Source organism: Chionomys nivalis, chromosome 1 (genome assembly GCF_950005125.1).
Source record: "Chionomys nivalis chromosome 1, mChiNiv1.1, whole genome shotgun sequence".
Taxonomy (NCBI): domain Eukaryota; kingdom Metazoa; phylum Chordata; class Mammalia; order Rodentia; family Cricetidae; genus Chionomys; species Chionomys nivalis.
In genome coordinates, this window is record NC_080086.1 from 154,094,043 (window position 1) to 154,121,536 (window position 27,494).

The following is a 27,494-nucleotide window of genomic DNA, read 5'->3' on the forward strand; positions in this document are numbered from 1 at the left end:
CACACAGCCACTTACAACTGCATGTAAATTCCAGTCCAGAGGATCTGACACCCTCACATAGACATACATGTGGGCAAAACACCAATTGATGTTCATAAAACAAAAATGAATTATTTTTAAAAAAGTGTCCTACAGGTTGCCTACAGCAGATCATTTTCTCAGTGTGACTCCCTCTTTCTGATGACTCTAGCTCGTGAGAAATTGACATGATAGTAGCCAGCATGAACAGGTAACAGTTTAGTTTCTGTTTGACTTTTGATCTCAGTGATTCCATTTTGAATTTTAGCCCAGTCTGTTTCCCTAGTGAAAAAGCTTAAGTCTACAAAAACAACCTGTTGTAATTTTTAATCTAACAAGCCTATTATATAGATGGGCAGTAGGCACATTAACAAAAGAAAAGTAAAACAATATTGTGCTCATGAAGGCATTATATGAACACCAATATTCAGAACTCTTGTTAGAGTGAAGGCCGACTGAGTGCGGTGTTGACCTTCGTCCCTAAGGTCAATTGTTTAGTTTTGGAGGTTGAGTCTTTAGGCTAATGAGCCTGGGTTGGGGAAGCCACATTGGAACTACTTGTTTCTCAGAAGTAGTAGCAGAAATGTGCAAAATGCCTTCTGTCTAGCATCTTAGGTAAACTGGGCTTGGTTGAGGTTAGTAATGCAAAACCAGCGAGCGCAGTTACTTTCCAGTCTTGAGATGGAAAGTTCAAGGTCAGAGGTGGAAATTCAGGGGCGTGGCACCCTGTCTTAAAATAAAGAGGGTGGGGATAGGGCTCACGGGTAAAACGCTTGCTTAGCACGTGCAGGGCCTTGGGGTCAATGTCACTGAGGAAGAAAATTCATTCTCGAAAAACAACAAAATAAAACAAAGGGAAAATTCTGTGTGGTGAGAAGGTGGTTGAAAATCAGACTCTGGATTCTAGTCGGCATTCCACGCTGGTAATGATGGGGCCTCTTACGCCCCCAAGTGATTAAGGCTGGGGACAGGGACACTAAGAAGGATTGAGACTGCTGGTCGGACTGACCGAACCTCGGGACTATAACTCTCCACGTCCATAAGCCGTGTGAGTCACACTAAGCTATCTTTGATCGCTATCTCCGAACTTTCTGGGTCAGTTTCCATCAGCCGGGGCTGTGAGCGTCCTTCCTCCCTGTCTGCTTCAGGGCAACCGCAGGCCCCCGGGTCAGTCACTCACGGTCGCCCACAAGTCGCCACCTGCTTCAGAGGCTTCCAGGCCCTGAGGTAGCGCAGGATGGCTCTTCCCGCTCTACTTTCCCGCCTTCGCCTGTAGAGAGACTTTCCTGAGTTTCACCGTAGAAGGCTGGCGGAATCTTTCAAAAGCTAAACTGCCGCTGTGGAACCCGACGTAAACCCGAGAGGGCAAATGCTGGCGCACATGCGTGGCTTCAGGTCCGGGCGGAAGTTGACTTCGCCGCGCCGCCACCGCATGACGCACTTCCTGTTTGTTGTTGGAGAAAAGGAGAGAAAGGAAAGCGCGAGGAGACGCCGCCACCGCCGCCAGCGCAGCTGTGCCAGAGCCGCGAGGAGACCGGCCGCCCGACTCCCCCCCCCCCCTCGCCGGCCGCCGCGTCCTCGGTGAGGGCCTTGCGGAGCGGGGTGGAGAGCAGGGTTGGCCGTGGCGGGAGAGGGGAGGTGCGGATAGGGTGACCTGCTCGGCGCCTGGGACACGGGCGCAGGAAAGCCGGGCCGACAGCGGGGCCGGGACTGCTCGCCGGGGCCGAGCGGGTTCCAGTCCAAGCTTTGGGCTAGAGTCTAGGCCTGAGGCCTAAGTTGTTCCTGGTCTGGGCCGCGGCTAGACTGGGTCCGTGGAAAGCGTCTGCCGTGCCGGATCAGGCCTATCCCAGCTCCTCTGGCTCCCTTGGTCTGCAGTGGCGGTTGGGCCCGGCACGCGCGACCTCCGCCACAGAGCCACAGGAGTCGGCGAGGCTGGTGTCACCCTGTTCTGGCGTCCTCACTACATTCTGCAAGCAAGGGGTCAGGTGGCGTGCGAAGAGCAAGACTCCTATGGGAGGCGCGATCGCCGGCCCGGGCTGCCTAGGAGACCGGGTAGGAGGGCCGAGGAGGTTTCCAAGCTCATCCTGGGACTGTTGGAAAGTTTGCTAGGTGACCTACCTGGCTCAGTTTACTTCCAAAACCCGTTTGCTGTTAGATTTGCTGTGGGTTTATGTAACTAAAGTTTATGTAACTGAAGTTTACATTAAGTCTTAATTCCCTTCGGTTGTGTAGACAAGGGAAGTCTACACTGCAAGCCATAAGATTGTCTTGAAGAAAAAAATTGGAGACGGCGATTTTTATTTTACAGAATAGGTTCTTTGTCAGAAGTTTAAAAGCTTGTCTACCGAAGTTATGTGTGGACTGTAGAAAGTGAACGGAGGGGATGGGCCCACCTCCTCAGGCACGCCCAAGCAGGTGGGGAGTGTCCGTCCAGTGCACCCACTTTGTTTTTATTAATATCTTTATTGGTATTAATTTTATTAATATCTTTATTGGACCCATAGATTTGTGGTCAGATTTTAGGGTTAGTAACTCCACTGTATCCCCTCTTTCTAGGCTCTGTAATCTAGGGAATTGAACTCGGACTTTTTGCTTGTTAGGGAAGTCAGGACTTCTTTAAGGCAACTGCTTTGGTAGAAAAGTTAGACTTAAAGCAGCCAGAGGAGGGAACGGCCCCAAAGAAAATGCATCCTGGACGTTTGAACTTAGTCTGTTGGTTGTGAAATAAACCTTACACCAGACTTAAAGGTACCTAAAAGGAATTGGGCACATGTGTTCCGGGACTCTTCCCCTCTTCTCTTTGGGGTGTCACGACCACAGGGAGAATTGGCCTCTGGTGTGTGATCACTACGGCTGTGAGCAGTGCAGGCACTTGTATTGAACTGCGTGTGGAGCCTTGGAATCAGAAAATAAGAAGTTTGGGAAGAAGTGCTCCTTTTGCGCAGGTATGGGTGGGTGATGTGCTACAACAGTTTGTGGAGGAAGTTTTCTCTCCTGTCGCTGATTTGCACAGGCAGATCTCTGAAGGAGGAATTGGCCGTGTGTGTGTGTGTGTGTGTGTGTATGTATGTGTTTTGAGACAGGAATTCTGTATAACCTTGGCTGTCCTGCAACTTGCTCTGTATTGAACGCAGATTTGCCTGCCCCTGCCTCTGTGCTGTAACTAAAGGGTGCCCCACCGTACCGGCCAGGTTGGCTTTTTTTTTTTTTAAAGATTTATTATACAGTGTTCTGGCATGGAGGGCACCAGATCTCATTACAGATGGTTGTGAGCCACCATGTGGTTGCTGGGAATTGAACTCAGGACCTCTGGAAGACCAGCCTGTGCTCTTAACCTCTGAGCCATCTCTCCAGCCCCCAGATTGGCTTTTAAAATCCTTTGATTTGTGTGTGTATTTGAAATATGCATGCTATGGCACAATAGTGGAACTCCTTCATACATTTCTCTCACATGCGTCTCCTGTTAGTACCAACCTTCTGTGTGTGTGTGTGTGTGTGTGTGTATCTACAGTACCGGATCTGAACTTGAGTGCTTTTTTTTTTTTAACGACTTCAGTGTCTCACTGTGTAGCCTTGGAACTCAGTGATCAGTTTGACTCAGCCTCCGCCTACCAAGTGCTGGGATTAAGGTGTGCGCTACCATCCCCTACTTTATTTTTCTTCTTCCTCTCTTTTGTCTTTGCTATAGGCTTCACTTTTTAGCAGCTGGGTTATTCTCCCATGCCTGGCCCAGAGTACAACTGTAGGAGTCAATTTTCTCCTTTCATGCCTTACTGGGGTAGAAGGAAGTTGCCAGACTTATGGAACCTAACTATTTGGCCAGCTAACCCAACTTCATAGCCTGAGTAATTGGCCTGCGTGCCTGCCTGCCTGCCTGGCCTGCCTCCCTCCCTCCCTCCCTCCTTTTTTTCAAGACAGGGTTTCTCTGTTTAATGGTCCTGGCTGTCCTGCAACTGGCTCTGTAGACTAAGGCTAGCCTCGAACTCACAGAGATTTCCCTTTCTCTGCCACCTGGAGAAGTTGGCTTTTTATGTTTGTTTGTTTTTTTGTTTTTTCGAGACAGGGTTTCTCTGTGGTTTTGGAGCCTGTCCTGGAACTAGCTCTTGTAGACCAGGTTGGTCTTGAACTCACAGAGATCCGCCTGCATCTGCCTCCCAAGTGAGAAGTTGGCTTTTTAAGTTGGTTTTGTGCAGTGGAAGATGGAATCATATCATTTTTTGTTTTATTTTTCAAGACAGGGTTTCTCTGTGTAACAGCTCTAGTTGTCCTGGAACTAGCTCTGTAGACCAGGCTGACCTCGAACTCAACAGATCGCCTGCCTCTGCCTCCCCAGTGCTGGGATTAAAGGCGTGCGCCACCACTGGCCAGATCACTGAGTTTTAGAGTGGAACACTTTGGTAACACACACCTTTCATTCCAGCAGTGGGAGGCAGAGACAGGCACATCTCTATAAGTTCAAGGCCTGGTTTACAGATGGAATTCAGGACAGCCATACACAAAGAAACCATCTTGGAAAAAAAAGAAATTATTGCTTGAGACAGATCCAGGCAAGTTTCCTGTGTTTCAAGTCAGCCAGATCTATGTGTAGTGAGACCTTACCTCAAAAATCAAAACAAAACAACCAAGAAACAAACAGACCAAAAAAAAAAAAAAAATGCAAAACTGCCTTTAATCATAGCACTCCCGGAGGCAGAGAAGTTCAAAGCTATCCTGGTCTACAGAGTACATTGTAGACCAGCCATAGCTACACAGAGAAACCCTATCTTGAAGAACCGAAACAAACTATTTATCTTTGTTGTTATTGATGCCAGCGTTAGATGTATGAGGTATTTGTGTTAAGGACAAATAGTATGCTGGAGTGTTGAGTATTCTTGCTTACTGTTAAGACTGAACTAGGAGTTCCTCTGAATAGTGATTCCACTTTTTAAGCAGGCTTGTTAGTATTAAGTGATAGTACCATTTTCCTGTTTAAACCAGCAGCATTGGGCCCATAACAACTCTTTTTTTCATCCAGCAAATGCAAAACCCAGATTAGGGTCAGTCCAGTTTAGCACATCCCAAGAGTTTTGAAGAAGATACTGTCCACTAGATACCTGGTATGACAGTGTGTCTTTTACATTGTTTAATGCTTAAGGATGTTCAAACACTCTCAGATCACTTCTGATACTTTCCCAAAGAGCAAGTGAATATAATAGAATCAACTTTTCTACTTGATTTTCCTCCTTTGTTTTAGATAGAGGGTCTCAGGTACTTCAGGCTGGTCTGGAACACATTCTGTAGTGAAGGATAACCTTGGATTCCTCTGCCTCTATCTTTCTCAAAGCTGCTGGCATACATGGTGTGTATCACTATGTCCAGCTTTGCAGTAGTCTTAAAGACTTGACTTTCAAGTGGTCCTATGTTAAGGCTGGTTAAATTCACGCAGGACACCATCTGGTGGTGAAAGGCCTGCAGTTGCATATGTTGAGTGTGTAGGCGGGATTAGAGTGGCAATTAAATGTTCTGCTTTTTTTCTCACAGAAAGACTTTAAGAGAGTTTATTTAACCTCGGGAATAAAAACAAGGTCAATGTGGGTCTGTAATTCTAGTATTTAAGAGGGTACAGCTGGAGACTATTAGGCAGAGGCCATTTAGGCCTCTAGAGTGAGACCCCCTACTTCATTAAGAGAATAAGCAAAAACACGAGGTTATTGAGACGGACAGTTAGCTGATGAAAAAGAACGAGACAAATAATAATATTGGGCTAGTGAAATGATTCGGCAGGTAAAGCGACCACAGCCTGAGGACTAGAGTTTGATTCCTGGGACTAACATGGGGTGGAAAGAGAATTGATTTCTTAAAGTTCTGGATGCCATGTGTGCCCCCCCCTCAGTAATATCTGCTAGGAGGGAGAAATGGGCCATTTTCTCCTGTGACTGCTGTATTGCAAGCCGGTACTTTGCTTTCTGAGTGCTCCCCAAGCATACTTAAAACTGTTAAAATCCTTTAAACTTCAACTCTGTTTAAAAAGGAAAACTGAAAGCCTGGAAACTGATTTAGTATATAAGTCAGCTGGTAGGAATTCATCCTTCCTTCTCCCTCCCTCCCTCCCTTTTTTTTTTTTTTTTTTTTTTAAAGGATGTTTTCAAACAGGGTTTCTTAGTGTAACCTTAGCTGTCCTGGAACTCACTCTGCAGACCAGGCTGGCCTCAGACTCACACAGGTCTGCCTGCCTCTGCCTCCTGAGTGCTGGGAATAAAAAGACACCACCACTGCCTGGCTTGGATTTTTTTTTTTTTTTTTTTTTTTTTTGAGAAAGGGTCTCTGTAGTCCTGGCTGAACAGGGCTAGCCTCAAGTTCACAGATGTCCTCCAGTCTCTCTCTGTCTCCCAAGTGATGATATTAAAGGAGTGTACCAATCCCAGCACTTGGGAGGCAGAGGCAGGTGGATCTATGTGAGTTCAAGACCAGCCTGGTCTACAAGAGCTAGTTCCAGGACAGGCTCCAAAACCACAGAGAAACCCTGTCTCGAAAAACCAAAATAAATAAATAAATAAATAAATAAATAAATAAAATAAATAAAAAATAAAGGAGTGTACCACCATGTCTGGCTTAGGAATTTTGTTTTTATTAGATAATAATGCTGTGAATATAAGGTGTTTTGTCAGACTTTTGGATAGTTAAGGAAGATCACACTTGACTACTTCCTTATTACTTTGCTACCTGAGAATGCAAAATGCTAAAAATACTTTATCTCCTAGGATCACAGTGTTCATCCAGGAGGTTTCAGTTATATCTATTTCTAAAGCTATTTGGCTATAGCCTGACTTTCTCTTAAAGTGACTTTCTAAATCCAAGTCATAAGGACCCTATCGGGATTCTGAATAAACAAAGGCCATTGCTTCTGGCTTCAACACTGCTGGACTGTGTTGTATAAAATGCTTGAGTATTTTAGGAATGTTGAGCCTGCAGAAGGGTGGTTTCCTTACACAGCATGTGACATTTGTCCCCTGTGAAATTTTTATTTTTGGGGGGGAAGGGGAATGACATAGGAGACTAAAATGAGGACCTGATAAAAGCTGCATGTGGGTGTGTGTTTGTGATTGTGCAGGCCAGAGGTGGCCATTGGGTGTCCACATTGCTTTCAGTATTTTTTTTTCTTGGATAAAGGTCTTCCACTGAACCAACAGTTGGCTGTATGTGTCTGCCTCCAGGACTGCCACTGTAAATGTGGATGCTGAGGGTCTGAACTCAGTTCTAACTGCTTGCTTGGCAGCTACTTTAATGATCTAGGAATCTCCCTCTACCACATCCCTACCTCCTAACTCCAGGATTTTTTTCCCCTGTGGTAAGCTTTGAGACAGGGTCTTATTAAGTTGTTCAGATTGCTCTCAAAAGTTGTTTCTAAACCTTTTGAGTAACTTTGATTACATACCTTCTAGACTGAGAGTTACTGTTTTAATGTTTCCATGGCTTGGAAATCCACCCCTCCTAGGTACTAGCTTTTTATAGGCCGGCCTTACCTGGCTTGCTTCATATTTACCTCTTAGGTCTATTCTGTCAAGCAAATAGTACTGTATTAAGTTTGTGTAATGCCTTAACATAAATTGAACCTCCTTTGTGACTTTAAATTATTTTTGTTCTGAAATGGGTTCTTACTGTGTAGTGCTGGCTGACCTGTAGTTGAAATGTATACTTGGCTTACTTTGGAACACATAATTGCCTTCCAGGTGCTTAGATTAAAGACGCCTTCCACCATGCCTAGTAAAATTTATTATTGTTATTATTATTATTATTATTATTTTTTTTTTTTGGGTTTTTCGAGACAGGGTTTCTCTGTGGTTTTGGAGCCTGTTCTGGAACTAGCTCTTGTAGACCAGGCTGGTCTCGAACTCACAGAGATCCGCCTGCCTCTACCTCCCGAGTGCTGGGATTATATTATTATTTTTTTTTTTGCTTTTGGAGGCAGGGTCTCTATGAAGCCCTGGCTGTGCTGGAACTTGCTATGTAAAATACGCTAGCCTCGAACTCAAATATTCCTTTACTTTTGCTTCCAGAATGCTGGGTTTAAAGATGTTTACCACCACATCTGGCCTACTTTGTTCCTTTTTTAAAGAGAAGATAGGGTGGTGGTGGCTTCCCTCTTTAGACCCAGCACTTGAGAGGCAGAGGCAGGTGGATCTCTCCCAGCCTGGTCTACAGAGGGTGTTCCAGGACAGCCAGTGCTACACAGCAAAACCCTGCCTGTAAAAACCAAAAACAAGGAAAAAGGGGAAAAAATGAGAAAAGATGACTGAGAGTCTGTAGGGGATATGTTCTTGAATTGCCTTATTCTTTTTCAGTGTTGATCTTCCTTTGTGGGGAAGGAAGACAGCTATTTTTGTTGGTGACCTGGATAAAACTTCTTTTTTCTTTTCTTTTTCTTTTTTTTTTAAGGCAGGGTTTCTTCGTATAATACAGCCCCTAGCTGTCCTGGAACTCACTATTTTTTTTTTTTTTTGAGATAGGGTTTCTCTGTGACTTTGGAGCCCCTCCTGGAACTCACCTCATAGACCATGCTGGCCTTGCTGGGATTAAAGGCATGCGCCACCAACCGCCCAACCCACTAATATTTTCTTACTTTAGGGCTGGAGCAGCGGCACAGTTAGCTGGTGCTGTTGTTGCAGAGCATCTGAGTTCACTTCCTGGCACCCACACCCAGCTCACAAGTACCTGTAACTTAAACGCCCAGACATTCAACTTCTGGCCTCCTTAGGCACCTGCACTCATACATAAGTTAAAAATAAAACAAAATCTTTATAATTTACTTTACCTGGAATCCTACCATCAGAGTGTTTTTTTTTTATTGATACTTATTGAGCTCTACATTTTTCTCTGGCTATGACAAACAAAGCTGCTATGAACACAGTTGAGCACATGTCCTTTGGCACAATTGAGCACCCTTTGGATAAACACAAAAGTGATATTACTGGGTCTTGAGGAAGGTTGTTTCCAAATTTTCTGAGAAATCGCCACACTGACATCCAAAGGGGCTGTACCAGTTTGTACTCCTACCAGCAATGCAGAAGTGTTCCCTTTACCCCACAACCTCACCAGCATAAGTTATCATCAGTGTTTTTGATCTTGGCCATTCTTACAGGTGTAAGATGGAATCTCAGAGTTGTTTTGATTTGCATTTCTCTGATGACTAAGGATGTTGAACATTTCCTTAAGTGTCTTTCAGCCATCTTAGATTCTTCTGTTGAGAATTCTCTGTGTAGGTCTGTACTCCATTGTTTTTTTTTTTTTTTTTGGTTTTTCGAGACAGGGTTTCTCTATGGCTTTGGAGCCTGTCTTGGAACTAGCTCTGTAGACCAGGCTGGCCTTGAACTCACAGAGATCCGCCTGCCTCTGCCTCCCGAGTGCTGGGATTAAAGGCGTGCGCCACCATCGCCCGGCTGTACTCCATTTTTTTTTTTATTGGATTATGTGATCTTTTGGTGTCCAATTTCTTAAGTTCTTTGTATATTTAGGAGATCAGACCTCTGTCTGATGTGGGGTTAGTGAAGATCTTTTCCCATTCTGTAGGCTGTCGTTTTGTCTTGTTGACCGTGTCCTTTGATTTACAGAATCTTTACAGTTTCAGGAGGTCCCATTTATTGTTTCTCTCAGTGTCTGTGCTGCTGGGGTTCTATTTAGGAAGTGGTTCCCTGTGCCAATGTGTTTAAGTGTGCTTTCCACTTTCTCTTCTATAACGTTCAGTGTGGCTGGCTTTATGTTGAGGTCTTTTTTTTTTTGGTTTTTTTTGAGACAGGGTTTCTCTGTGGTTTTGGAGCCTGTCCTGGAACTAGCTCTTGTAGACCAGGCTGGTCTCGAACTCACAGAGATCCGCCTGCCTCTGCCTCCCGAGTGCTGGGATTAAAGGCGTGCGCCACCACTGCCCGGCTATGTTGAGGTCTTTGATCCATTTGGACTTGAGTTTTGTGCATGGTGATGGATAAGGGTTTATTTTCATTTTTGTACATGTTGATATCCAGTTAGGCCAGCACCACTTGTTAAATAATGCTTTTTTTTCCCCATTTGATATTTTTTGCTTCTTTGTCAAAAATCAAGTGTTCGAAGATGTGTGGATTGATACCTGGGTCTTCGGTTCCATTGGTCCTCCTGTCTGTTCTTATGCCAATACCAGGCTGTTTTCAGTACTGTAGCTCTTTAGTAGAGTTTGAAGTCAGGGATTGTGATGCCTCCAGAAGTTATTTTATTTTATTTATTTATTTATTTATTTTGGTTTTTTGAGACAGGGTTTCTCTGGTTTTGGAGCCTGTCCTGGAACTAGCTCTTGTAGACCAGGCTGGCCTCAAACTCACAGAGATCCGCCTGCCTCTGCCTCCCAAGTGCTGGGATTAAAGGCGTGCACCACCACTGCCCGGCTTCTTTCCCCCTTTTAATTTTTTTTTTTTTTTTTTTTTTTTTGGTTTTTCGAGACAGGGTTTCTCTGTGGCTTTGGAGCCTGTCCTGGAACTAGCTCTGTAGACCAGGCTGGTCTTGAACTCACAGAGATCCGCCTGCCTCTGCCTCCCGAGTGCTGGGATTAAAGGCGTGCGCCACCATCGCCCGGCCCCCTTTTAATTTTTTAAAAATTTATTTATTGAGCTCTACCATTTTTCTCTGCTCCCAATTTACTCAGGAAATCTTGTCTTTTTCTACTTTTTTCTTCCCATGTAGATCTATATAAGTCTCTGCTAGCATTGTTGTCTAAGTGCTCTGGGATTGTGGTTTGTAGGCTGGCTTTCTTTGCTTTATATTTAAAAGCTACCTATGAGTGAGTACATGTGATAATTGTCTTTCTGTGGCTGGGTTACCTCACTCAAAATAATGTTTTCTAGTTCCATCCATTTTCCTGCAAAATTCAAGCTGTCGTTATTTTTTTCTGCTGTGTGGTATTCCATTGTGTAAATGTACCACATTTTTCTGATCCGTTCTTTGATCAAAGGGCATTTAGGTTGTTTCTATCTTTTCATTTTTTGAGACAGGTTTCTCGTTAGCCCTGGCTGTCCTGGAACTAGCGCTGTCTGGCTGAGCTTTGACATTTGAGTTTCAGACATTTGGGGGACAGTACATTGGGAAGGGGCTTTTGGTGGGGTGTTTTGGATTCAAATAGAATAACACTTGCTCCCTGCTAATGTCCACCGTATATTTGGCTATTGGATAACATTTTAGTATTTTATTAATTTGGTTTGGTTAGTTTAAATTCATCCTAAGTGGATCAACTTTGAGAGTTCACATTGTAGAATAATATGTCTTAGTATTAGTCATGAGTACTTATTTGATGTGTATCTTGGCAGGCTAGCGTCAGTGAAATATCCTCTTGTAGAATTGGGCCAACCTGTGGGTCTTCCTTAGGACAAGTTCCTTTTTTTTTTGGATTTTCGAAACAGGGTTTCTCCGTAGCTTTTTTTTTTTTGTTCCTGTCCTGGAACTAGCTCTTGTAGACCAGGCTGGCCTCGAACTCACAGAGATCTGCCTGCCTCTGCCTCTTGAGTGCTGGGATTAAAGGCGTGCACCACCACTGCCTGGCTAGATTCTGCTTTTCCATTCTGAATGTCAAAGCTGTTTTTCATGATCTTATATTTTCTGAAGATTCTTGGAAATTTATCTTGTTTTCCTTTCTGAGGGTGATAGCCCTTTGAGGAATTATATTACCTACAGGCTCTCAACAGTAGCTGCTGCTTTCCTCTCCCTAAAAACAGCAGTTAGAATTAGTTAAAATTAGTCTATACATGTTGAATAAGAATTGCATTACATAAGGAGTATTTAATCCCAACACTTGGGAGGAAGAGGTAGAGGCAGGTGGATCTCTGCGCTTGAGGCTAGCTAGCCTGTTCTACAAAGAATTCAAGGGTAGCTGGGGCTACACAGAGAAATTCCGTTTGGAAAAAAACAAAACAAAACAGTGCTGGAGAAATGGCCCAGTGGTTAAGAGCACTGTTTGTTCTCCAGAACCCTGGTTTATTTCCCAGCACCTACATGCTTCAGTTCCAGGATATCTGACACCCTCACACAGACATACATGCAAGTAGAACACCAAAGCACATGAAAAATAAAAAGAAATCACTAAAAAATTAGAACAAGAATTGCACAAGGGAGTTGTGGTTGGCTTTCTCAATTCAGACAGTAGAGGTATACACATGGGAAATTTGGGGATTGGTAAATGGCTCAGTTGGCACCCAAGTACCTGGGATTAAAGGTGTGGTACTATGCCATGCTTTATTTTTGTGGGTGTGTGCCAACACCCATAGGCAAGAAGAGGACATTGGGTTACCTGGAGCTGTCCTAGACACCAGGAAGAAACTCTGAAAGAAGTGGCTGGGCCCTGAGCGGTTATTTCTGGAGAGAGTGATCACGTGACTTGCAGTGTTCAAGAGCAGTGAGAGAGCACATACTAGAGGTAGTTAGAAGTGCTGCTCTGTGGAGACCAGGCAGGAAGAATCTGCAGGTCAGGAAAGCTGTGCTCAGTTCCTGGCTGTCAGATGAAGGCACAGTCTGTAGGATAGCATTAGGGCAGTGTTGTGTGTTGGTTTGGTAGTTGAGTACTGGACAGAATAGTTACTTATGACTGGTCAAACATGTTCTTTTCTGGGTAACTGCATCCAAGGACTGCTGCCATTTCCATGAGAGAGGTCTGAGGAAGGGTACTTCTCAGTGCAGGGATAGTGTGTTCTTCCTTCCAGTCTTAACTAATGCCTTGTACAGGAACTCAATCAGAGGAGGGAATTAACCAAATCTCCTCAAAGTGTATTGTGGTCTAGGAAAGCACATGCAGCCAGTCCTTTGTTCAAGTGACGCCTGATCTTAGCCTCAGAGCCTAGTAACCTTTTCATATCATAACTGAGGCTGTTGGGTCATTTCCAAGCATTTTTTCTTCTATATAGATTTTTTTGAGAATGACCAACACTTCTCCCCCTTTTCCCCCCAACAGAATAAGCTTTCTCTATGTATCCCTGTCCTGGAATTTGCTCCATAGACCAGGCTGGCATTGAACTGAGAGATCCTATTGCCTCTGCCTCCCAAGTACTGCGATTAAAAGTGTGAGTGTCCGTTGTTCGTGTCCCCCCCTCCCCCCAGGGTTTATCTGTTTAATAGCTCTCGTTGACCTGGAACTCACTTTGTAGACTAGACTGGTCTTGACCTCACAGGGATTCACCTGCCTCGACTACACAGGTAGGGGCTGCCACCGCCCAGCTGCAAATGATTCTTCTCAAACACAGTTTCTGGACAAGGTCCTACCCTACACATATGGGCTAGTGGGTGGCTACCAGAAGTTCTTTCTTGGCCAGTAGGTGGTGGGAAGGAATCACTTCTTACCTGTTCTTTCACTTTCCACTGTGATTGGACAGTGTTATGAACCTCTCTTTTTTTTTTTTTTCAGGATTTGTTCCAACAATCTGTTAAAACATGGTGGATTACTATGAAGTTCTGGGCGTGCAGAGACATGCCTCACCTGAGGACATTAAAAAGGCGTAAGTGTTCATTTCTGAAATGATAATTCTGTACCATGGTTTGTTATTGGATAATATAACTCGTGTCAGCCACTAAACCTTTTATTTTCCTTTTAAAAACTATGTTTATTTTTTGTGTGAACGGTTTTTATTTTTTAAAGAAGGTGGATGGTTCTTAGGTTGACCTCACATGCATGTATACACACATACATACGTGGGTGAGAAAGAAAAACTTGGTAACTCAGACTGTGTTGAAATAAGAACATTTGCATTTCCATGCTAGAGGCATGCTCCCACCCCCAATTCCAGCCCAGGCCTGTTGTTTCTGCTGAACTCTATCTGAAATTCTTCACTATGATGTTTCAAAAGGTTGGTTTGTTTCCAGTTGAGTCTCCGTGTTGTAGTTTATTTTTGTTTGTGATGGAACATCCTGAAATAAACATTAGAAAGCAGTTTCTTTCAGGATATAACTCTCATAGTCCATCACTGGGGAGTGTCATGGCAGGACCCACAGCTATGGATGGTTGTGTAGATAGCTGTGTTCTTGGTGTGCTCAGCTTGAATCATCTGCAGTTTAGGGCTTCTGCCTATGGAATGATGCTGTCCCTAGTCTTCCCACATCAATTAATTTAATTAGAGCAGCACCCCATTGATGTGTTTATCTAAGTTCTATTACCAGTGAAAACTCAGGAGTCTGATTGGAGCAAAAACCTGATAGAGCAAGAAAGCAGCAGAGGATCAACTAACTGACCTGCTCTCCACACTTCCCAGATTGAAAAGTGTGAAAAATCCAAGTCCCCCCCCCCCCTTTCCTGTGTATCTCTCTGTCTTCCTGGCTTCTCTATGGTTAATTCCACTCGGGTAGTGGCTGACTGACTCTGCCCCCCTGGTTCAAGATTTTTTTATTAGAATAGTCTCCAGTGTGATGAAAAATTTTGCAATGTTCCCCCATTTTAAGAGGAAAGGTTTTTAACTCTAATGAAATAAAACTAAAAAAAAAAAAAAAAAAAAGAAATAAAACTATATACAATAAGAACAATTATCAGGCCGGGCGGTGGTGGTGCACGCCTTTAATCCCAGCACTTGGGAGGCAGAGGCAGGTGGATCTCTGTGAGTTCGAGACCAGCCTGGTCTACAAGAGCTAGTTCCAGGACAGGCTCCAAAACCACAGAGAAACCCTGTCTCGAAAAAAACAAAACAAAACAAAAAAACAAAAAAAAAAAGGACAATTATCAGGTAAAAATTATATTAACAATGTTCAGTCTATTTCTATTTTGCAAATTTGGAGAAAATGCTCTTATCTATTTCATCTTGTTGAATCCAATGTTTTATACCTAAGCCACTTTCCACCATGACTTGTATTATCAGCCCAAAATATCTTTTTAGATCTTTAAACATTTCTTAGATAAACAACTTAAGCTTTTATTTCTCTTAGCCTTATAAACTCTCATCTCTTGTAACTTGTCTGAATTTGGCAACAAAGAAAATGGTATAATTACCTAGTTTTTAATCCCACCAGAGACCCAAGAAGCAAAATATTACCCAAGTAAACAGGCAGTGCATAGGAAACAACTTCCTAAACCATATAAATGACAGAAGCAGTTGGCTGCGTGGACAGTCACCCCAGGTATTCTTGTGCAACATTGGGCTATCCTTGGGCCTACAGGCCTAGAATACCTGACAGACTTTTCTGTGAGGCAGGAATTTGCCTGCCTTTGCCTCCCCAAGTGCCCCACCACTTGACACCTATATATTCTCTCTCCCCTCCCCTCCTCCCCTCCTCCCCTCCTTCCCTCCCTCACACACACACACACACACACCAGACTAGACTGGTCTCAAACAACAGAGATCTGCCTGCCTTTGCCTCCCAAGTGCCCCACCACTTGACACCTATATATTCTCTCTCTTCACACACACCCTCTCCCAGGTATTCTCTGTTTAACAGCAGCCTTGGTGTCTGTCCTGGAATTCTCTTTGTCTGATCAGGCTGGCCTTGAACTCACAGAGATCTACCACCTGTCTCTCCTTAGTGCTGGGATTAAAGGTTTGTACCACCATGCCTGGCTGTATTATCTTTTAATAGTGAAGATTTTTTTTTTGTGCCTGATCAAATGAAAGGCATATGTTAGTTTTTTAAATTGTTCTGCATGCCAGAAGAGGGAAACAGATCTCATTACAGATGGTTGAGAACCATTATGTGGTTGCTGGGAATTGAACTCAGGACCTCTGTAAGAGCAGACAGTGCTTTTAACTGCTGAGCCATTTATTTCTCCAGCCCTGCCATTTGTTAGTCTATAGGTTAGTTTAAATTGAATGACTTTGCTCTTTGAACTATGACCTCTCCTAGTCAAATGTTTTTAATGTAATCTTTATCAGTTTTGATGGTATCCATAGCTTTTCTCCTGTGGAAACAAAAGGAGAACCTCTTCTACAATGTATTACATCCTGGTTTCCATTCTGATGTTAACACATCGTTATAATATACAGACTGATTTAATTTGCCATTTTTTTCTACTAACCAGTGTCTCCTCAGCTGTCTTTTCTCATTAACACTAAAAAAAAATTTATAGTTAGCAAAACATCATGTAATCTCTATCCTGGGGTCTTTAGTACTCATTTCTGTTTATTAAGCATGTCTTGTAAGTATAGTCACATCTTTCTATAACTGCTTATTCCTTAGGATTGTGTAATATGCTTTATTAGATACATTTGCTCGAGCATTGTTAGTCTTAATTTGTACAGGTATTCCCATAATGGCCATAACTTCTAATAAACGTACAATTACAGAATCAGCTTTTTCAGAACGTAAAGCAGTAAGTTGCCTGTTGAAATCCTCCATATATGCATATCTTGGTATGATGCATACTTTAATTTTCCAAACTCTGCAAAATGAAACACACCCATTTGCCCATTTGCCAAATTTATTACTTCTTTGGGTACCCTTTGGGATATTTCCTGTAGTAACATTTCGTTATAATTTCTTTTATAATTTCCTTAGCTTGTTTCCAAGTGATAGAAAAATCTTTCTCAAACCTATGTTTTTTTGTTTTTTAAAATGAATTTCTGAAGTTTCTAGCATATTTCCTACCAATAGGTGGTCATTTTATCGTTACTGTGCAAAAGGGTCATGGAGAGCCATTATCGGATCTGTTATGTGTTACATACAATGGATGATTTTCTTTTTCTTTTTTTAGTTTATTTAACTTTATTTTATATGCATTGATGTGCAGGTGTGGGATTCCCTGGAACTGGAGTTACAGACAGTTGTGAGCTGCCATGTGGGTGCTAGGAATTAAACCTGGGTCCTCTGGAAGAGCAGCTAGTGCTCTTAACCACTGAGCCATCTCTCCAGCCTCCACAATGGATGATTTCTATTTCTGCTTACTTGTAGTTGAATAAATAACAAAGTTGATTATGCATCATCTAGAGTAAATTCAGTGGTTTCAACATATAAAACAACTCTTCATACTGAGAGTAACTCAGTTAAGAGACTCTATAATTTTCACTTTTGAATGGAGTCTTAAGAACTTTGAGTCACTTATTTTTCTGCTTTAGAAAACCTACCTTTCAGCTAGGTGGTTGGTGGCACATGCTTTTAATCCCAGCACTCTGCAGATCTCTGTGAGTTGGAAGCCAGGCTAGTCTATGGGGTGAGTTCCAGGACAGTCTCCAAAGCTACACATAAAAATCCTGTCTCCAAGCCGGGCGGTGGTGGCGCACGCCTTTAATCCCAGCACTCGGGAGGCAGAGGCAGGCGGATCTCTGTGAGTTCGAGACCAGCCTGGTCTACAAGAGCTAGTTCCAGGACAGGCTCCAAAACCACAGAGAAACCCTGTCTCGAAAAACCAAAAAAAAAAAAAAAATCCTGTCTCCAAAACCAAAACAAACAAACAACAACAACAACAACAACAAACCACACACAAACCCACCTTTCCTGATTTGTTTGCATCAGTATAGTATGTAGGGGCTCTGGAAGTTGTGTTCCTTGAACAGTGTGAGGCAGGGTCCAGTTCTTTTTATAAACTGAAGTCTCTTGCTTGTGGGATATTTGCTCCAAGCTGCTACCAAGGAGATGACTGCAAGCTCTTTTTTAAGTGTTCATTTTCTGCCCATAGTGAGGTGATCTCAGCATTAGGAAAAGGTATCGCAATTTCTTTTGGGTCTATTCCTGCTAATTGAGGAAGTCTCAGTTTTTCTTTCAAAATCAATTCAGAAACATTTTCTACATAGGTCTTTATTTTACTCTGTGTGATTAAAAATATTCATTCTAAAATATCTTCTCTCTTCTTAAGAATTCCTATAAAGAGAATGAATAGAAGGTAAAATGCAGTCAAGTTCTGGATCCAGGAGATACATGTGGGTCCTTTAGTTTATCTTTTCCAGAGCCAATTCTCCCCCTCAACCCTCCCCCTTAGTTTTTTGGTCTGTAAACCAGACTGGCCTCGCTCATACCACCCCAGGCCCCAGAGCCAGTTCTTGTACTATTTAAGTCCTTATCACCTTGTAAGTTTTGAAATAAATTGCTTCATTCTTTAATTGTTAATCCAATATGGTCCATAGCCAGCTAATACTCTCCAGCAATTTTTGAAAAATCATGTGCTAAGGCTATTTCCTTGGTTTAAGGGTATGTGTCCTTTTTTGTTTGTTTGTCTAATTTCTTCGAGACAGGGTTTCTCTGTAGCTTTGGAGCCTGTCCTGGAACTTGCTCTTGTAGACCAGATCTGCCTGCCTCTGTCCTCCCCCAAGTGCTGGGATTAAAGATGTGTACCATCACCGCTGGACTTGCCCTTCTTTTGAGACAGGGTCTCACTGTGTATAGCCCTGACTGGCTTGGAACTCATTATGTAGATCAAATTGGTCTCAAGGCACAAAACAGATTCTTCTGTACTTCGCCTCTCTGTGCTGGGGTTAAAAGTATTCACTACCACACCCAGCTGCTTATGTTAGTAAAGTTTTATGGACTTCATGTGTGCTCATTATATACCCACTTCATCTTTCCAGGTATCGGAAACAGGCACTTAAATGGCATCCGGACAAAAATCCTGAAAATAAAGAAGAAGCAGAGCGGAAATTCAAACAAGTAGCTGAGGCATATGAGGTGTTATCGGATGGTAAGTAGCTCTGAGCTTGTGAAGGACTCTGAGAGGGGCTGAGTCAGGACAGGCCTTTCCAGAGGTAGCAGAGCACAGACACAGGATTTGTTTGCTCCCACCTAGATTGCTCCCCTTTTCCAAAGGTTTTAATTTTCCTGTGGCCTTGCATCTGGTGCAGTTAGCCACCAGTGTGGGGAGCTATAGGCTATGGGAAGATTTTCCTAGGGCTGGAGTTGAGAGGGAGAGGTTGGGTTTAAGAACTCTTGTGTCCACTACTGATCATCTTGACCTTATCTATATTGTTTTACTGAAGGAGGACTTTATTAATGGGATTTTACTACTAGGATAATTTATTTAAACTTTGATTCCCTTGTTTATATCTAGAGCATAGGAATTAGGAGAAGGGTTGTGTTTGCAATTAGGTGAAGGATTGATTAGCTGTCAGTTAGGGGCAGCCATCAAGTTTGTGTTTATGTTAAAGGAAAGATTTTGTATCTCCAGGGCTGGGGACAGAGACTAGAAAAGTACTGCCTACATCCAAAGCACTATCCTGCTAGGTGGCCTGGCATGAGTCAAGGCAGAGACTTGACTTGAAAGGGTTAGGTACTGATTCACTAACCACAGGAAACAACAAATAGGTTACTAGCTTTAAAAATCTGTTTCTAGAAGGAACCTGAGGTAAAACTCACCACACCAGCTTACTGCATACAACCCCTTGCATTTTCTGTACTCTGACATGTCCCCTTCTTTCTCATTTTAAAAGGCAGTCCAGCAAACTACTTCACAAGTATCTATTTTTTTACTTAATAAAGACACCGATAACTGAAATCCTACAAATTTGGTCTTAATACTGTTGGGACTTTTGAGCTCTTGTGGCTAGAGCATGGGCATTAGCTTGCGCCACTGTTTTTGTAAGGGCTCTTGTTAAAAATGGGTGGTTCTTACTTTGTTTCCCCTGTTGTAGAATGAGGCTTTTGGGGAGGGCAGGAGGATGAATACAAGTGGCAGCTGTGCTTTTGCTGTCCTACTCTGGGAGTGCAAAGGAAGCAGGGTGTGTGTGGATACCAGCACAGCACCTGAGAGCTACCAGTGTCTTGCACAGGCAGTGTGTGCTTACTGCTTTCCACACTACTTAAAGTTCCCTGGAATTTGTAGGGAAATTTGTAGTGCTTAAAAGTTTGCCAACTATTGTTTCAGGAAAGAGGGGAGAGTTAAGTAAGTCTCCTGCCGCTTTTCTATTAAACTCTGAACCTAGATTTAAAACTTGGGAGAAGTACTGACTGAATTTTGAGGGTTTGAAAGAACTTGTCCATAATAACTTTTTTTCCCCCTCAAATTTAAAGCAAAAAAGCGGGACATCTATGACAAATACGGCAAAGAAGGATTAAATGGTGGAGGAGGAGGTATGTCAATGGATTTCTTCTTTGAAGACATAGGTCTTGACCAAGTTGTCCTTATTTGTTGAGTTCATGTGATTTGTACCTGATATTATCATCAATACAGATTAGCCTAGAGAGTGGTAAATTTGGGTAGATGTAGAGAAATGCTTATAATCTTAGCACCATGGGGGACTGAGGCAGGACAGTGCCTGTCAATTGAGAGCCTCCCTGGTGGGTTTAGGTCACGGTGTGTGATTCTAGTCCTTGTGTTTTGCCTCCTTAAAGGAAAAAAGAGAAGAAAAGAAAAACTGAACCAAAAGAGACTTAGATAGGAGCTTTGAGAGTTTAGGGCCAGCCTGCTTCTTTTACATAGTGAGACTTGTCCACACATTTGTCAAATTAGGATATTTATGTTGAGGTGTGTATTGTGATAGATAACTTTACTGTGTTTTCATCAGTGAACCTATTTAGGTTTAAGCAGCACACACTGCCTGTCTTATGAAAATGGTGCTCAGTAAATGAGTTGCTTCATCATGGTCCTTAGAATTCTTGCTGTGGGGTGCTGGAGAGATGGTTCAGTGGTTAAGAGCACTGACTGCTCTTCCAAAGATCCTGAGTTCAATTCTCAGCAACCACATGGTGGCTCACTGCCATCTCTATGTAATAAGATCCGGTGCCCTTTTCTGGCCTGCAGGGATACATGCAGACAGAATACTGTATACACAATTGATAGATAACTCTTTAAAAAAAAAAAACTTTGACCTAATATGCACAAATTGTACCTATGGAGAAATTGGTGGAGTAAATATATTATTTGCTTTGGCTTCATAAGCCTTTATGATTAGTGGACAATTATTTATTCACATGTTTTGGAGATGGAAGCAGTTCTGTGGACAGATTGGGAAAGAATTAGACCTGCGCACACAATACAGTCAATGCTAGGCAAGTGCAGTTAGCATCAATAAGGCTTGTGGTGTTAGAATCCCAGATGTATGGAATATTTTCTCTTTTAGACCATGAAGCATACAATGATTGATGAACAAATCTTGCTTAGAAATGCCAGAATTCAAAGGCTAAACATTTTACTGTGCTTGTATAGGTGGAAGTCATTTCGACAGTCCGTTTGAGTTTGGCTTCACATTCCGGAATCCAGATGATGTCTTCAGGGAATTTTTTGGTGGAAGGGACCCATTTTCATTTGACTTCTTTGGTAAGTAACTACTTCGGTCCATCCTTCTGTCTGGCTTGGTGAGATCTTGGGTTCCCTTTGCACTTAATACTGTGCCATGTTACTAACCTTTGTTTTTACAGACCAGTGGGATCAGTTATTTTCTGCCAATCTTTTCAGAGCTTTTGAATTTGTGACTTCAGCAATAAAAGAGTTTAGTGTATTTTTTTTCCCTCTTCCATGTATATTGTTGTATTTTAGTTCATTTGTTTTTGCCTTCCAGTGAATTCATATTTGGGACAGGACCGGATGTTGGAAATCTGATCTTAAATGTTTCATCTTTTTTTAAAGAATTTTATTTCTGCTTGTGGTGTTAAGGATTTGAACTCAGGACCTTGGATATACTGACGACTCTTAGTACTGAGCTACCACCACTCCACGAGCTAGCTAGTTTGTGTATCAATTTGTGAGTTTGTGAGATTCACTAAACATCATAGATGCTGTTCAGAACATACAGATTCCATAAACACAGACTTTTCTAACTTACTGCAGTCCACTTTGGAGTTGTGAAGAGGGGTTGCCCCTAGAGCAAGACAGGGAGGAATCAGGAGTGTTGATTGTGATGTTGTTAAAGGAGATGGTGTTAGGTGAGCAACTGTTGGATTGTGGGAAATAGATTCTCCCATCTTGTGCCTTGATGCTCGACCAGATGCCTTTTCCATATCTTTGTTGGTTGCCAGTTACTAGTGATGTTCTGTATTGTTGAGACCTATTTAAGTGTTTGACAGGGGAGGTCAGGGTTGGACGTGCGGTTACTGCCTCTTGTCTGGGTGCACTGAGAGGGAAATACATCCTGTGTGGCTGAAGAGACTTGAACATCATGAGCAACTCCACAAGAAGAAAAATGACAATTTTGTCTACCAGTAATACCAGAGGGAGACAGGTGGGAGCCCTGCATGACTTGTAGGTGTGAAGAGGAACAAGTCACCCTGGATCTGGTAGGTTTTAGACTTTTCATGTTGTGATCCTGTAGTAGATCTCAGTGTGTGCCTGCATGCATTTGATTGGTTTTCTATCTTGCCTTCCCTTGAGAAGGAAAACAGTGAATGTGTCAGAGAGAGCATGCTCATTCCTAACTGAAATGAAATAGGAGTAAGATCTTAGGAGTAGGAGAAAGGTTGCTGCCAGTAGGTTAGGGATGGAGTGGTTTGATAGAAGACCACACAGAAGGTTCCCTTCAAACAGATTAGTAAGTGTGATGCCAATAACACAAAGATTGTGGGGCATTTAAAATTACAGATTAAGGAATAGCCCACTAGTAGTACACAGTATGAATATGGCTCAGCAGGTAAAGACATCTGTCACCAAACAGGACCTGAATTTGGTGCTTGAGTATTTGTACAGGAACACACTAATAAATAAATGTGTGTTTAAAAAGAGGTAATGATTTAAAGTCTCTAATTCTAGCCTTTATGTACATACTTAAGACAAAACAATGAGTAATTTTTAATAGGATAGAAGTGAACATTATTGTATCCTATGTCACCTGAATGTTGAAGTGCAGATGTAACTTTAAGAAACTAAAACCAGCTAGATGTGATCATGCTCAGCTGCAGGACCAGCTCTTGAACAGCATACTGGGTTCGAAGGCAGCCGACCCTGCCTTGTAGTACTCTGTCTCAAGAAGTAAAAACAACAATAAAAAGTTAGCCATTAGTAAATTCCACCTTGTTTTGTGGTTGGACAGAGTGGTGTTGGATAGTCTGTTCTGATGTCTTTGCTGAGTAGAACAGCTTGTCTTCTGCAGCTTGGCCATTCATAAGATGAAGGAGGCCTACTTTTCTTTTTCTCAGGAGGTTAGGTATCCCTTTGATTAAGAAAAATTGAAGCCTGTTGTGTGGTGTACATTTTTATAATTCAGAACTTGGGAAACTGAGGCAGAAAATGAATTTGAGACCGTTCAAGGCTACATAGTGGGTTTTTGTTTGTTTTTGGAGTCAGGACTTCTCTGTGTTACTGCCTTGGAACTTGCCCTGTAGATCAGGCTGGCTTCCAACTCACTGAGGTGATTCCCCCCTGCCTCTTCCTCCCTGGTGCTGGTATTAAAGATAAACAACACCATGCCTGGCTACATAAAGTCTTGTAAACAACAACAAAAGACTAAAAACAACTCAAATCACATCTGGGGCGGATGTTAGTGGTGATGCTTGCCTAGTGTGTATGAAGCCTGGATTCTGTCCCTAGCACTGTCACAGGAAAGAAGTTTTGTGTCTGTATGCCCACGTGCTCGTTCCTTTTTAGTCAATTACATGGTTCATGATTATTTTCCTTGACATTCCATCTAGCCTTTGGACAGCTCTTTTATTTTGAAGGTATATAGTAGAGCTTTTAATTAGATAAGCTTAGGTTTTTATCAGTAGTGCAAGAATGTATTAGGCTTGCTGAGGTCTGTTCTATCTCAGGTATGGTCAGGTAGGCACTCCCTGCATTGCCTTGATGAGTGTGGCAGTGATACTTCTTCAATCCATTCTTGTAGGTCTTCTAGGGGACTTCCATTTTCAGGCAGTAAGGATTTTCGCACAGCAAAAGAACCTGCTCCATGGCTACTACGTGTATGAGGTGACCGTGCAGCCTGCTGGTGGTATGTGGAGTGCAGACTGGGTCCTTCATGCAGGGCTGGGGACCTAGTACATGGCCAGCAGCATTCAGAGTCCTTGTAAACCCAGCCACAGTCTAGTGATGGTAGCCAGTTAATTTTCACCTTAAAGTTTTATACACCCAACTTCTATATTCCTCCTATATTTTGAGGGAGGGGTTTGGTTTTTCAGAGTAGTTCTAGATCTATTATAAATATGCTGGATATAGTAAAATGTATTGTGCTTGTTTTAGCTACTGGGAGACTGAGACAGAAGGTTTCTGAGTTTGAGGCTATTCAAAGTTTTATAGACCCAATCCCTATCCCTTTTCTGTCTCCCCAAAAGTCATTTTTAAGATTTTGTTTTAAAGCGTAGTCCAGGCTGTTCCTGTATTCCTGGTCAGCCTTCCATGTGCTGGGATTGATCACACAATGTCCTTATGTTTGGTTGTTAGGTACTGTTGAGCTAGCTACACTGTGCTCAAAATTTTCAGGTCTCTTACTCTGGGATGGGGTCCTCAGATTTAGAGACTTAGAGCAGGAAGATGCTTTGGGATCGTGCAGGAGACGAAACACCTTTCTCTGTGATCAGCTGCTTTTTCAGGAAGGCCTGTATAGGCACTTCCCACAAGGAGCTCAGTAGTGGAGGGGGTGATGTGGAATGGCCTTTACATTTCCCAGACTATGGGTCTTACCCACAAATGAACCTTTCTTGAAATAGTGATTGAAACAGGAAGTGTATTAATTTGAATTAGGATGATCTATCTCTTCATGTGTTTTACTAACCCAGAACAGCACTAGTTGTGTCCTGGTTATGTAAACCTAGTAGTGTAAGACCGACAGTTACCCAGTAGTGGTCTTTTGATTCTTATTAGTCACGGCAGGAAGTATGTCTTAGAGAACTGTGGGTTGCACGCCACATTTTATTTTCGTTCTCACTTTAGAACGTCCAAACTGCCTTTGTCGTTGTTGGCAGAGGATCTTTCCTCTCTCTCCCTTGACCACTTAGTGTGTTCTTTCTTTACAAAGTCTTGTGAACTCTGGGGAAGGAATGAGTAGGCTACTGGAAAAGCCCATGGTGAGGAGAACCTTGGAAAGAGACCTTTTGGGGGAGGGCGATTGTGTGGAGGGTAATTTTCTGAGCCATAAATTTACTGTAGTGAGTCAGTCATTTTACTCCCCAGGATTCGAGGAAGTGGCCAGTGAGGACTTGGAGCCTAGTGAAGAACTAGACCAGCCCTGTTTTGAGGAGTCAGTAGAAGACGCCCTGAGTGACGAGCACAGTGAGGTTTTGGATGTGATATCCAGTGAGGAGCTGGACCTTAGTGAAGATGAGTCAAGTGAAGGCTGTAGCTGGGGCCAGGGCGGACTTCTCAGTGAGGACCTGGACCTCATCTCCAGCGAGGAGGAAGCCAGTCTCGGGGTTGCCGAGGAGCTCAGCGAGGAGTATGAGGAGCTGCTGAGCGAGGAGGAGCACAGTGGGCCGGAACCCGAGGCGCTGCTTGTTCAACAATAAACAAAAAGAAATGGCCTGGGTCTCTGTTTTATAAGAAGATTTATTTTATTTAAAATTTATCTAGAATAAAAAGAAATTGCTTCTATCACCACCATGTTGTATGTGGTCAGATTACCAGAGTTGACCTGGAGACCAGGGAGGGGAGGAGGCCCAGATGCTCCAGGCCAACCCTCTTTGTAGGATGACTGGGCTAGCAGCCCAGATTGCTGTAACAAAAGACTCAGTCGTAGTGGTTAAATAACAAACTTCTCAATGTGCAGGTCCAAGATAAAGGTATACCAAGGTCTCCTGTAGCTGTGGGCAGCTCTCAAGTGACTGCATACCATCTCCCAGTCCAGTTTCTCCTGTGACCATGCTGATCCTTGGTCCATGAGTTCATTTGATCCTGGTTACTTCAGGGAGGTAGCTGCTAGTAGGAGCTCTGCAAGACTCTGAGTTGTTTAGGTTTAAATCCTAGCCTATAGTTTAGGAGCTTGTAATAAACTAAGAAGTTTATTACTAGAGTGGGAATGTTCAAAAAGTTGGAAGTTAAAAAAATGTAATGCAGAGATCAGAGTGGAAGCAATACTGCACATGGTTTGTTGATTACATCTTCCGCGTGATTACAGACGTCCTTAATTGCTTAAAAAAAAAAGTACAGCCGGGCGGTGGTGGCGCACGCCTTTAATCCCAGCTCTCGGGAGGCAGAGACAGGCGGATCTCTGTGAGTTCGAGACCAGCCTGGTCTACAAGAGCTAGTTCCAGGACAGACTCCAAAACCACAGAGAAACCCTGTCTCAAAAAACCAAAAAAAAAAAAAAGTGCAATTTCCTCGTGGGATTTGAGAGTAGAGGATAAGATTTTAAAGTCTATAGAAGCATGATAGACCATTTAACTTCCAGCTAGTTATTAAATACAACATTATTGGCTTTTAGACTACAGCTTGCCTGTATCTTTCATTGGCTTCCTTGCTTGTTCTAAAGAAAAATGGGACTGTTGAGGTGTGAGGCCACATTAAATTAGAGATTGTAAATTAGAGATTGATAATAAACCATGAAGAAGGATGGAGGCTGCTTTGGTGATGTTGGGAATGAACTGGGTAATTTCAAGAGTGCTGAATGAAGTAGAAAATGTGATATTTGAAGTTTTTTTGAGGCTTGTGTTCTTTACTGTAGGAGTCTGACACCTGACCACTCTCACAGTATTGAGGTTTTCATGTACTTTTTGAGGTTTTTCTGTAGCATTTCCTATTCAGTATTTAACCTCCCTCTCACAACCAAGTGTGAAGGAAACAAGTACCTTTTTTGGTGGCATATTTAATATATATTGAGACCAGGGTCGTTCCACGTGGCCCCACCTAGCCTGGAATTTGCTATGTAGACCAGCCTTGCCTCAAACTCAATATCCTGCCTTTGCTTCCCACGAGCTAAGATTAAAGGGGTGGGCACCACACTTGGCTTAGTCTACACATTTTTATGTTGTGTTCATGTCATCAGACAATTCACAGGCGAACATAACAACCTTTGGGTGTCCATGACTTTGTGAGTAAGTAGTTCAGTCAATTCTCAGCTTTCTGCTGTGAATTTAGGGAACAGTGGCCTTGTCTTGCCCTTTAGTTTACATTGAGGGGAAAGGTAAGCAGCAGTTTCACTTGAGAGAGAGAGAGAGAGAGAGAGAGAGAGAGAGAGCGCGCGCGCGCGAGCGAGCGAGCGCGAGCGAGCGCGAGAGCAGTTAGCCCTGGGGGGCAGTTCGGCGATAATCCTGTCCCCAGGGCTCCTCATGAAGTAGACCAATTGTACACAAAATCACTTAGAAGTTGGAAGTGACTGAGAATTTAACATACTTGATGCCATCCTGGGTGCCATGTGGTTTTGTGTGGTCCCTTGCTGTGGTTTTTGTTTCTGTTAGTATGAGTAGTAATTTTGCACTCTTGAAATGTAAAAGATACCACTTGTAGAATTGTAGTTGCAATGAGTAAGTGCTTTAATTTGAGCTCTTAGGCAGTGGGATTAGTGTTGCCCTGTGCATCTCTTTAGAGTGACTGCCATTTTTTTTCTTTTTCTCTTCTTAAATTTTATTTTATGTGCACTGGTGTTCTGTCTGGATGTATGTCTGTGTGAGGGAATCAGGTCGCTTGGAACTGAAGTTACAGACAGGTGCTGTGAATCTAACCCAGGTCCTCTGGAAAAGCAGCTGGTGTTCTTAAGTGCTGAGTCATCTTTCCTGGCCTGTAGTTTTCCTTTGTCTTT

At 42.9% G+C, this 27,494-nt stretch overlaps 1 protein-coding gene across 9 annotated transcripts in view; it reads left to right on the forward strand.

The window, feature by feature from the left end:
* The first annotated feature begins 1,482 nt into the window (after window positions 1–1,482).
* The window catches only part of Dnajb6 (DnaJ heat shock protein family (Hsp40) member B6), a 52,131-nt gene continuing 26,119 nt past the window's right edge, over window positions 1,483–27,494 (forward strand). For 7 of the 9 annotated variants that reach the window (XM_057768798.1, XM_057768775.1, XM_057768807.1 and 4 more), the window contains exons 1-5: window positions 1,483–1,599; window positions 13,406–13,496; window positions 18,477–18,586; window positions 19,912–19,971; window positions 21,047–21,157. In XM_057768798.1, coding sequence (XP_057624781.1) covers window positions 13,432–13,496; window positions 18,477–18,586; window positions 19,912–19,971; window positions 21,047–21,157 — 346 coding nt within the window. In that variant the 5' untranslated portion in view covers window positions 1,483–1,599; window positions 13,406–13,431. Of the gene's footprint in view, window positions 1,600–1,687; window positions 2,071–2,944; window positions 2,964–13,405; window positions 13,497–18,476; window positions 18,587–19,911; window positions 19,972–21,046; window positions 21,158–27,494 lie in introns of those variants that run through there. The other 2 variants (XM_057768782.1, XM_057768791.1) reach the window with 2 other exon arrangements.